This window comes from Paroedura picta, chromosome 1 (assembly GCF_049243985.1).
Source record: "Paroedura picta isolate Pp20150507F chromosome 1, Ppicta_v3.0, whole genome shotgun sequence".
Classification (NCBI taxonomy): Eukaryota; Metazoa; Chordata; class Lepidosauria; order Squamata; family Gekkonidae; genus Paroedura; species Paroedura picta.
Window position 1 is genome coordinate 167,152,524 of NC_135369.1, and position 12,843 is coordinate 167,165,366.

Consider the following 12,843-nt stretch of genomic DNA (forward strand, 5'->3'; position numbering starts at 1 on the left):
TTTTAAAAGCCAAGCTCATGCATTCGGACACGTATGTGTAATGTGACCAAGGAACTGAAAAGGTAAATGGGTTAAGATTTGAGTTTCTCCTAGATCAGGGGTAGTCAAACTGCGGCCCTCCAGATGTCTGTGGACTACAATTCCCATGAGTCCCTGCCAGCGAATGCTGGCAGGGGCTCATGGGAATTGTAGTCCACGGACATCTGGAGGGCCGCAGTTTGACTACCTCTGTCCTAGATTTTATATTACAGCCTTTCCCAATTTTTTTTTTTTTTTACCATGGAGAAACCCCCGAAACACTTTTCAGGCTTCAAGAAACCCAAGAAATTGTGTGATCGTGCAGAAAATAGTTGGGAAGCGTAACAATGTACATGACCACTCTTTCCCTTCCCATCCCCTCCAAGCCCATCATTGGCCATTCGGGAAGGGTAGAAAATCTCAATATGAACATATATAACCATAAATGTTTAACCAATTTATTAAGTATTTTAAAAATTAACCCCCACCAATTCAAGAAACTCTTCCAAGGCTGACAAGATATCCCAGAGTTTCATGAAACCCTGGTTGAGAAAGCCTGCTATAGTATAAGAAGTGGGTAGAGTTTCTCCTAGACTCTATAGCAGGGGTAGTCAAACTGCGGCCCTCCAGATGTCCATGGACTACAATTCCCAGGAGCCCCTGCCAGCATTCGTGTAACAGTCTCCCTAGATCAGGGGTAGTCAAACTGCGTCCCTCCAGATGTCCATGGACTACAATTCCCATGAGCCCCTGCTGGCAGGGCCTCATGGGAATTGTAGTCCATGGACATCTGGAGGGCCGCAGTTTGACTACTCCTGGTCTATAGCATAGAGTTTATGACAGCTTAGACAGGAGCCAGCTTGGTGTGGTGGTCAAGAGCGGTGGCTTCTTATCTAGTGAGGTGCGTTTGATTCCCTGCTTCTCCACATGCAGCCAGCTGGGTGACCTTGGGCTTGTCACAGTCCTGTTAATGCTGTTCTCACAGTCCTGTCAGAACTTTCTCAACCCCACCTCCCTCGCAGGGTGTCTGTTGTGGGGAGAGGAAAGGGAAGGCGACTGTAAGCAGCTCTGAGACTCTTGGGTAGTGAAAAGCGGCATATAGGAACCAACTCTTCTTTTTCTTCTTCTGGAGAGGTGGCTTAACACTGCTCAGTTTCCCTGACCAAAAATTACCCCTTGCACGCATGTATACGCACACACCCACGCACGCGCGCACACACACCTTTAAGTCCTGGTAAGCAAAAAAAAGGAGGGGGGCAAGCACATTACAGAAGGCCATGGGAGCAGGAGGCATTAAAAGAAAACCATTCCATGGTGAATATCCAAATTATCATTTCTCCTCCCACACCAACAGGTGTGCTGGTCCTACTTGAAATATAAATATGAATATTTTGATAGAATAATAGAGTTGGAAGGGACCTCCAGAGTCATCTAATCCAACCCCCTGCAGAATGCAGGAAATGTACTACCTGCCCACCCACAGTGACTCCAATTCCATGTTCAGATGATGCTCCCCCTCCAAAAAAACAACAGAATCCCTGGCCAGTCTGGCCTGGAAGAAGTGGCAATTGGTATTTCCCTGGGCATGCAAGAAAGAGCCACAAGCATCAACGCCATCTCTTCTGCCCACCCACTTACAATCTGCCTAAGTTCACAGAATCAGCTTTCCAATATTGCAGATCCATCCTCTCCTGTGAAAAAGGTAAACACTAGAGCAGAACAGAAGGAACTGTGCTTGCCAGTTAAATACATTTATATCCACTTGCAAGATCCCCACTAGGATCTGGAAGCTGTAGCAACTTACAATGGAAACAAGGGAAGTGCGCTAACTTCATCCTTTAGCTGGAGCTTTGGACAATGCAAATGGACAGAGCATGCAGATACCTCTCCTGTTGAAATCAATTGAGGCTTCATAGCGCTTCAGTTTGAGGCAGGCCTGTGTGCTTGTAGAGGTTAAACAAAATATAGCGACAAACAGATCCTTGCCCATTATGTGGAAAGACATTCCACATAATGGGTGTGGCCTGCTGCCACTGCCACCACCCATCTTCCATGCCCAGCCCCGTCATCGGCCCCTTGTCTTGGAATGAAACCAGTAGGAGACCAGAACCCTCGGCTTTGACGGAGGACAGAGCAGCTGGAAGAAAAAGGGGCACAGAGGCAGATGGGCAGGGCCAGCGCTGAGCTCCACTTGCACTGCTGCCTCCCATCTTCTGCTCCCACCCGGACGGCAGACCTCAGTCTAGAAGAAGAGTTGATTCTTCTATGACGCTTTTCTCTACCCGAAGGAGGCTCAAAGCGGCTTACAGTCGCCTTCCCATTCCTCTCCCCACAACAGACACCCTGTGAGGTGGGTGAGGCTGAGAGAGCCCTGATATTCCTGCTCGGTCAGAACAGTTTTATCAGTGCTGTGGCGAGACCAAGGTCACCCAGGTGGCTGCATGTGGGGGGGCGCAGAATCAAACCCGGCTCGCCAGATTAGAAGTCCACACACCTAATCACTACACCTCTCAAACTTGAGTGGAAGTCAAGCGTGCTGAGAGGACAAACAGGCGCAGTGGCTGGGGATGGCCGAGGTGGCTGCACAGCAAGTGGGGCTCGGCACTGGCCCTGGCCAGCCCCCACTTCCATCCCCCATCTTGCGCCCTGCTTGGCCCTTGGCCACTGCCTCCTCTGCCGCCCATCTTCTCTCCTGCTCATTCCGCAGCTGCCTGCCCCATGGCTGGCTCCTTTCACATCTACTGGTGCGCTCCCTCTTTCCCCTGCCTGTCCTGGGAAGGGGCGGGACATACGGACATCACGTCTATTATCATTCCTGTTACAGGGAGCGCGCCAGTAGATGTGTCTCCGCATCAAAAAACTCCATGCGACCGAGCTAATGCAACTCGTCTCTCTTTCTTTCCAGGCCATTTACAAAATGGTGGGTACCGTGATAATGATGAAAATGAATGAAGATGGCCTCACACCCGAGCAGCGAGTAGACAAGATTTTCAGCAAGATGGATAAGAACAATGACGACCAGATCACGCTGGACGAATTCAAAGAAGCCGCAAAGAGCGACCCTTCCATCGTATTACTCCTGCAGTGTGACATTCAGAAATGAGCTCATGTAAATAAAAAAGAGAGAGAGAAAACAAAACGCTTTCATGGACTGCACAGAAGTTTAAATGTTCCATTCAGTTTGCAGCTGTCTCCACACACACACACACACACAAACAGATCACACGAAACAAACAAACAAAACAAAAATTGCTTGGACTACCTATCAATGGACTTGCTTCTTGTGTTTGAAACACTTGTGTGCATGAGAATGTCAATTGCTAAAGAATTTCAAAAGTATATATATATTATAAAACAACAAAAAAATGTATTCAGCCACGATGTGATGTGTGCAACTCCATTTCATAAGCCCTCTTCCTCCGATGCCTGTGCAGCGGTGCGATGCTGCGGTGAATTAATGCTATTTATTCTTCATGTTTTACTGATGCTGGCTGTTATGTCTTCTAAACTGGGTAATGTTAGTAACACTGAAAAAAACACCCATGGTAGTGTAACTGTTCATTAGCAAAACATGTCACCATCCTGCTGTATAGTAATATTGGACAGACAGAGGTGAAGCCCCTCAGTTCATGAGTCTGATCCAGATGTGCTTGTACTGTCAGTGAATATAAATGTATTTAATTTGCATGACTTCTAGGTTTTGCCTTAATTCTTACCTCATTTGCATCCTTTTGATCAGCGGTTTTAAAAAATAAGCTATGTCAGAGGAATGAAGTATAAAACAGACTTTTAAAAAACAAGCTAACCCTGCTAAAGTGTTCCCTTAATTGAAAAGTTAAACATATAAATATATATAATATAAATATATATAAAACCACACCTTGAGAAAAAAATACTGTTTTACTGGAAGTTTAAACTGTTTTGTTGGGAGTTGTATTGATTTCTGCTCGAAATTATCATAAGCTTCCAAAGAGGTTGAAATCTATGTCCCCAAAATAAATTTATAACATTTGACATGTCACTGGTTTTATTTCACGCAACTAGCACAGTTGATATTGGCATAAAAGGTAACTGAAACTGTTAGATGGAGTTGGGTCTCCAAGAATTGCACTTTGACCCTGCTTATGCCCCCAAAAGAGCTCTGCGCTCCACCAACAACAACCAGCTGATGGTCCCTGGCCTGAAAGAAGTCCGTCTGGTCTCGACCAGGGCTAGAGCATTCTCTGTTCTGGCCCACACCTGGTGGAATGAGCTCTCAGAGGAGATCAGGGCCCTGATGGAGCTTAAACAGTCCCACAGGGCTGCAAAAAGGGAGCTCTTCCTCCAGGCATTTGGTTGAGACCAGGCATAACCAACAGAGAATGAAGGGCCCCTGCTCCTCCCTCCCTCCCAGAACTCCACCAGAGTGCTCTGGACCTGTCTGCACTGTAGCATTGTTTACACCGTTTATTGTTACAACTACCAGTTATTAATATTATTGTATGGTTATTCATATGTTATAGATTGTTTTATATATTGTTCATATGTTCCATGTAAATCACCCTGAGCCTCTGGGGAGGGCGGTATATAAATAAATAAATAAAATAAAATAAAATAAATATTAAGCCAGGGATTGTCTAATGTGGCTCTCCAGATGTCCTTGGACTACAACACCTGTGAGCCCCTGCCAGCCCCTGTGCTGGCAAGGGCTCATGGGAATTGTAGTCCATGGATATCTTGAGAGCCACAGTTTGGCCACCCCTATTGTGAGAAAACCTGCTCTCCATTGCCGCACAGCATTCATGTCCCTCAAAAAAATCCAGGGTCCCTGTGGATTTGTTCTCACCCAGTCAATGTGAAAACTACTGAGTACACTAGTGCAGTGATCCACAACCTTTTTGGGGTTGCCGACCGGTGGGGGGGAGGGCGATGCGGGCACCGCGCATTCGCGGCAGCCCCCGCGCAAACGTGCATGTGCGGCAGGTCCACACATGGGCATTTGTGCCTGGTGGGGCCGCAAACACACATGCACGGCAGTTTCATGCATGTGCGGACCTGCCGCGCATGGGCGTTTGCGCTCCTGGTGGGGCCACAAATCCGCATGCGCGGACCTGCCGCGCATGCGTGTTTGCATCGCCGGTGTGCCGCCAGCCACATTTCCCTCTCCCACCCCACCCCCCACAAAAAGAAGCTTGCCGGGCTGCAAGCTAATCGGCTGCTTTGGCAAGTTTCTTGCGGCCTAGCGAGTTTCTTGGTGCGGGGGGGGGGGGGCTGGGAGAGGGAGCCGCGGCCCGGTGGTTGGGGACCAGTGCACTAGTGGATGCTCAAAAACACCTGGGCATCTACTCAGAACTGTTCTTGATCCGTTTCCCAGACAAACGTTCTCCATTAAGTCAATCTGTTCTTCTCAGGATCGCTTTTGGTTTATCCACAGTCAGCAGGCAATTCTCCAACCCTACCCTGAAATAGCATCGATGGTGAATCTCTAGGAATTTTCCCTAATCTATATGTTATTTACAATAGAAATTTGGAAAATTTGTAGAGTGTCAGCTGGAAGTGATGTCAGATGCATCTGAAACTCCACCTTCCCCAGAAATTGCACCAACAATTGCCCAGAGTGTGCTGGCGTGAGGTAGGAAACCCAAACTGTTTACATCTTAGCCTTCTTCACGGAGTAACCCAAGAACAAGCAAGCCAAATCATTCAAAAAGCATTTTGATCTGTTAAAGATCACAGCAGAGATGTCTTGAAAAGAGGTCTTACCTCCAAGATCTGACATCTAAAGAAGTTAGAGTAACTCTATATATTAGTTCATCTGGGTTATGGATCAGGTAAAGAATAGAGACAAAAAATATTCCCTGCTGGATTTAACATATTTCACATTTGAAGATATTCTGTGAGTGGCTCCACAATACGGCTGCAAGAATGGAAAACAGAGTAAAAGGTTTTCTTGGGCAGAGAGGGACTGTTTCCCCCAAGCTGCTTGCCATTTCTTCCAAAACTCCTCTTCGAGAACCAGGGATGCCTTGTGAACAAAATGTCTCACACAACATAAAGCTTGCAATTATGAGAAATCAATAAGGAAGTACCGCTCTCTCCCTCTTCTATTTGCAACTTGTGTTAGTGGGAGAGAGAGAGAATGCCCCCTCCCCTATCTTTAAAAGGCTGCCATATCGAGGATGGAGCAGAGTTGTTTTCTCTTGCCCCAGAGAGATGGATCAGAACCAATGAGATGAAATTAATTCAAAAGGAATTCTGTCTAAACAGCCGGAAGTTCCTGACAGCGGTTTCTCAGTGGAACAGGCTTCCTCAGGAGGTGGTGGGTTCTCCATCTTTGGAGATTTTTAAATAGAGGCTGGATAGCCATCTGACAGAGAGGCTGATTCTGTGAAGGTTCAAGGGGTGGCAGGTTACAGTGGATGAGCGATAGGGATGTGAGTGTCCTGCATAGTGCAGGGGGTTGGACTAGATGACTCAGGAGGTCCCTTCCAATTCTATGATTCTATGATTCGATCTTGTGGCATATTTTGTGCACCCCTTCCAACCCTCAGAGAGGAGTTTTGGAACAAACAGCACATTCATTGGGGAAGTATCTACTCCGCCAGCAGCTTCTGCATACGGTTCTAACTGGAGTATACAGTAGTCAGTCTTTCCCAAAACTATCTCTGCAGGCATAATCTGTTATGTGGTGTTCTTGAAGTATGACAATAGTCACTAGTTGAAGTCCAACAAGGATCATGACCACCTAGTTTCTACCTTATGAGACAATAATAGTCTATATAAAAGGATGCAGCCTCCAATGTATAGGCTGGTTGTCTAGGAAGGCAAACTCTAGTCATCGTTGCTTTGGACTTGTTGGTGATAAGAACTGTTCACCATCTGAAGATACAGATATATCAGAGCAGATTATGCCAACTATGGCCCCCAACTTCAGGTGATGGGTACTGGCTGTGAAGTGAATTCAGACTCCATCAATCTCTGGTGATGAAGACTGTATTCCTGATAGCCAGTGATATTAAGAACAAAATAATTGCTTGAGTAGTGAAGACCTTCTAGTCCTGCTTCGAGCAATATTGACAAGAATCCTCTGAGAAGCTCCCAGAGGATTGCGACAGTTATCCTGTATTATTTCCCTATGACTCTTATTCAAGATATATCTTGAATATAAATGATTGTTATTCAAGAGATAGCCCAAATGCCTTTCAATATGGAGAGTCCAAATGAGCTACTCAAGATGATAACTATTGATACACCTATTCTCCCTTATTTGTATTTGAGTGAAATATAGTGTGATCGGATTTTATGGATCTATTCCAGAATTCTAAGAACAAGGTAAAAGGTAAAGGTATCCCCTGTGCAAGCACCGAGTCATGTCTGACCCTTGGGGTGACGCCCTCTAGCGTTTTCATGGCAGACTCAATACGGGGTGGTTTGCCAGTGCCTTCCCCAGTCATTACCGTTTACCCCCCCCAGCAAGCTGGGCACTCATTTTACCGACCTCGGAAGGATGGAAGGCTGAGTCAACCTTGAGCCGGATGCTGGGATTGAACTCCCAGCCTCATGGGCAAAGCTTTCAGACGGCTGCCTTACCACTCTGCGCCACAAGAGGCTCATTCTAAGAACAAAGCAGATGGATATATGTGTATGTATGTGTGTGCATGTGTGTATGATTTTTTTCTTTAGAGGGTTTCATGAAACCCTGGAGTTTCTAGACAGCCCTGGGGTTTCTTGGCAGCCCTGAGAGGGTCTCCTGAATGGGTAGGAGTTATTTTTTTAATAAATATATTTAATTTGTTTAACATTTATTGTGTGATATGACCATATATAGTCATGTTCACTCCACCCCTCCCCCAAATGGCCAGTGATGGGCGTGGAGGGGAGGTAGGCATGTACACAGGTATGTGTTCCAACCATATTCTGCACAATCGTGTCACTTCTGGGGTGTCTTGAAACCTGAAGAGTGTTTCAGGGGTTTCTCAACATGTTCATTTTAGACAATTTGTTCATTTCAAAAGGCACCCTGTTAAACAAAGCTTCTGTGTGAAATGTTGGAAGAGTCAGAGCTAGGCATGACCTCACTCCATGAGATTTTGTGGTTAGCGTTGCTTTCTATGGCAGCCATTTTGTGGTTGCCCCATTACCTCATGCCAGAATTTCAAAGATGTCTGTAGGCTCAAAAAAGTTAGGGATCCTTGCCTTAGCATAACTCATGAGGGGATAGATTGTTCCAGCTTAAATTTACTGCACTGTTTTACAACTTCAGACAGGGTTCAGCAGGAAAAACTAAAGTATGTAGAATTAGATGATTTTCTGTCTTTTAGACATCACATGAATATGTTTCACGTAGCTGGAGTAACTTTCAGAAGCAGGAACCAAACTGAACCTTCAATGAACTCCACTGCCTTTATAACAGCTGCCGCTCAGCTGAGTATATTGTTCCTGTCTCTGTGTAGGAAAAAGTGCTTTTCAATGACCTTGATGCTCATGAACCTGGTAATTACCCTTGGTGAAATGGAAACAAATTCAGGCAGATAAATACTTTGCTTCCAATAACAGAAGAAAATGTTGTTTCTTTACCGGAAAAGTCAGCTAGAAGATACGTTCGGAAAGAAAGTTCTTCTAGAAAAAATTCAAAGTTGAGCATCAAACCGACAAGTTTCTGATTAAACGATAATTTGAAAGAACAGAGCTAAGTCAAAACCACAGAACCACTCAAGGCTTTTCTCAAAAGTGGCTGAAATTTAAGTCGACAGTTAGGGCAAAGTTCCTTTACATTCCTAAAGGGCTACAATCAGCAATTCACCTCAAGTCAACGGAGAACCTCCTCTTGACTGAAGTTTTAGTGAAATGGGTTGGATAACTTGGCGTCTCCAACACTCCAATTAAAGAAGACGCCAAGGGTAAGAAACCCAAAGATCGTTTTATTTATCAGCTGAGGAATAGGCTCCCTGCAGGAAAAGCAATGATCCAAAAGGCAGAGAGAACACAGGCTCTCTAAAACTAAACATTTCTACTTCTGTTTAAAATTTAATCACACGGTCAATTATATGGTAACCTCCCCTTCACCCCCAAAGTCTCCTGTCGGGATCCACTGGTCACATCATGCGCAGTTCTTGTGCTACTGTGGAGATGTAAAGATGGGGCTGGAAGGCATTGCTTTTATAATGTAAATTATTAAAACGCCTTTCATTTGGTTACTTGTGATCAGTTCATTTGGCATGAGACACTATGTTAGAACTAGGATTCCTTGTTCTTTGGTAAGTTTGATAAATTGGAATCTATGTCAGTCGAATCTATGTCATTGCCCCAAATACAACGGCCATCTATAAGAATGGCAACTCAGAATGCATGAAGCAAATGGGAAAGTGCAATTGTTCTATGGTGTTCTCAGCTGTACCGATAAGCATTTCTTGAGTCTCAGCAGAAATGCAGACTGTGACTCTCTTCAGCGAATTTAACATCTGTTTGGAAAAGAGGTGGATAATATAGCATAAGCACAGCCATTTTGTATATGTTTCGCCACCCCAACATTCCCTTCAGAAGTATATTCTTTATCATATAAGCATTTATCTCACAGCACAGAAAAATGAAACCCTGTACTTTCACATTGCATTTACATGCACCTCCAAAGAGTATATTGGGGTGTTGTTTTTTCTAATTATGTAGCAAACTGCTATTCTTCAGCTTTCTTTTCATACTTTGGACTGGTTCTACATCCCTCTTCCCAAAAGAATATCCCTCTAAATACCTCCTCCCAAAAATTCCGACTGGTTCTATTTCGGACTGGTTCTACATCCCTCTTCCCAATGGAACAGTGACACTGCAGTGCATCAGAAAACTTCCCTATGCCGGTAGCAACCAGAGCAATGATCTGCAAATAAGGTTGCAGTGTTTTCCAAGGGGATTTATACAATCTTCCGTGCTCCAGCCTCAACCACAGGCCTGGCGGAAGAGCTCCTTCTTACAGGCACTGCAGAAAGCTGACAAATCCTGCAGGGCCTGCAGCTCTTCCGGGAGCTCATTCCACTAGGCTGGGGCCAGGCCTTGGTTGAGGCCAGGTGAACTTCCTGGGGGCCGGACATGACCAAAAAGTCAGTACCCGTGGAGCATAAAACCCTGCGGGGAGCATAGGGTGACAGGTGGACCATCAGATATTTATGCATTCCTTCTCATCATATGTTTCTCAGAAATTTATTTCTAACCCCCCCCCCGTCGCCACCCCCATTTCTAACAATTTAAAAAGTTTGAAACATCTCAGTGGTTACCCAAAGAGATTTTATGTGTACTCACTTAATCTACATCAGAATATAAGGTTACTCACTGGATACCTTTTGCCTGCAGGATTTGACACAGCTCTCCAAAAAGCTTGTTATATTTTAACAAAAATCATGCAGGAGAAGTGGAGTTTCAATAAAGAAGCCAGCAAAAACAGTTAAAAATGGACATTTTAATACTACAACACTTAGGAATATCACTGAGGAATAAATAGAAGACTAGAGTGTGTAGAGACATTTAGGGGCTGGGAAAAGCATCAGGTTTTTAAAAGGAACTGCGAGATCTCGATAAATTGCAAGTGGTAGAAGAAGCTACAGCAGACAGAAACGGAGAACAGTATGTTTTGAAAATAGAAGCATTGAGAAAGGGAATACAAACCATGTCAGTTGCTACCTTACAGTGGGAATATAGGAGGGGGAAGGTTAGAATATAGGTTGCTCATATTCAAGAATCCTTTGTGATATTCTGTGTTTTCAGAAAGAACATTAGGCATCTGAAAATGGACATCCATAAGGGCGGGCCCAAATAGCAAAACCGTGGTTCACTTTGTGGCCTGTGCAGTTCATGAAGCATGGACCATCATGAGGTTTTTTGCAATAGAAGAACCAGTTCAATTCATGAAGTTCATGACACGGTAGAACAGTCCTTCTGAAGAGGGGTAGCCCACAAGGGGGAGGCTGACCTTCAGGCCAGGACCTGGGGGGTGGGGGCAAATATGTCTCCAAGCTGGGAGAACACCCACTTCCTCTGGACATGGGCAAGAGGGAAGGAGAAGATGCTCATGGCCACACAAGGGCAGTTGGGCCAATATTCCAAGACTTGCAGAGGTGCGCTCAGGGCACTCAATGAGATACTCTCTCACCAGCTCCTCTATCAAATCTTCTGCCATTGCCCATCTGGCATGCCTGCTGCTGCTGACCTCCCAGTTCACCACTGACAACCTGTAGAGAGACTTGTCCCTAGTTGGACTCTTGAGGCAAAGGTGTCAGGCTATGGCTACTCTTCTTCCCCGGAGTCTCTTCCATCCACTTTTCCCTCTGGCCACATGGCCTGCAGCCACAACCCTTGTTTGCAGAACTCATGTTTCCATGGCACAAGCTTTGCATTCTGGAGATAAATGCTGCTTTTGATACAGGGGACACATACAGACCAGCATGTAGTCCTTCTCCTTCCAGAGAGGATGCAACCTGGTGGTCATGCTCACATGCAACCTCTTTTTAAAGGCCCTGACTCATGGGAGGATGGGCATCCCCTCAGGGCCAGGCTGCAGTACGTATGCCAGCACTCAGTCCAGCTCTTAAAAAAGAGGGATGACTTGCCCCAGACTAGCTACATAGGTGGAGAGTCTATCAGTGGTGTCCTGGAAGGATCTGAGGCATTTAGGGCAGGGGTAGTCAACCTGTGGTCCTCCAGATGTTCATGGACTACAATCCCCATGAGCCCCTGCCACAGGTCGACTACCCCCGATTTAGGGGATCAGCCAGTTATTGGAGCTAATGCTGAACTCCTTTTTCCCATGCAGGATGGTCATGGAGGAGATGATCTGCTGCATCATGCTGTTCTCCTCCACCAAATGTGCGATCATGATGCAAGTGGAGTTCAAGCAGATGGGTATGTCCTCCCCCCCCCCCCCCCCGTCTCTCACTCTGCAGATGGGCAGACTTGATGCTATGCAAAAAGTGACCGGGCACCAGCACCGACAGGTCTCTGTCAAGGCCTGCATCTCAAGAGTGGCAGTGTTTCATGTGGCCTTGACAGCACTCCCCAGCCTAAGAGCGTTCTTCACCACTAGCTACAGCTTGGGCACCAGCCAGCCGTGAAGATCCATTGTTCATGATTGTATATAAATTGTTTTTTCCCCAGGGTTTCTCAGTTCAGTTCTGCCTCTTCTCCTGATCTCGCTGTTTTCTGCCTGCAGGAGGAGTGACAACAGCTGCTCACCAAAGGGCTCCTGACCCCCAGGTTGAGAACCACTAGGCTAGATAAATCTGAACTCATCCCTACCATTTAGACTTTTGGATGAGACAGTATGTGTGTGTGTGTGTGGGGGGGGGGGGTAGGATCCAAGGGAGTACTTCTCCTGACCACAATCAATTCCCCCGAGGGAATATTCAGTCAATGATTTTGAAGGACAAGAACAGAAGGGGGAGGCATCAATTTCTTGACACCTTTACTTTCCTGTGCTCCTTAATTCCCTGTAGGTCACCTTTTAATTATGAAGCCTCTCCTTATGCAGAAACATTTTTGCGTCTGAACAGAACAATATGTACTTCCTAATTCACAAAGAAGCAAAACAGTCTGAGGAAGGCTGATGATGCCCATTGTCATCTAGAAAGTGAAAATAGTTTCAAGAAACAGCAAGAAGCAGTCATGTTAAAAAAGAGTCTTGAGGGCCATGAGCATAGATGGCTTGAAAAGGAGGTCAGACAGATTCACAGAAGATAGGTCCATCAATGGCTTCTAGCCATAGCGACTAACATGAACTTCCTTGTTTAGAGGAAGTGAGCCTCTGAAACCCAGTGAGAGGAGGCAGTGTCTTGACTTTCAAGCCTTGTTTGGCTGTTATGCGAA

General features: G+C 45.7%; 1 protein-coding gene across 1 annotated transcript in view; it reads left to right on the forward strand.

Annotated features, from left to right (window-relative positions):
• VSNL1 (visinin like 1) overlaps positions 1-4,032 on the forward strand; it is a 117,595-nt gene extending 113,563 nt beyond the window's left edge. Inside the window, exon 4 of the mRNA XM_077311112.1 lies at positions 2,924-4,032. Coding sequence (XP_077167227.1) covers positions 2,924-3,121 — 198 coding nt within the window. The 3' untranslated portion in view covers positions 3,122-4,032. The remainder of the gene's footprint in view (positions 1-2,923) is intronic.
• Positions 4,033-12,843: the final 8,811 nt, after the last annotated feature.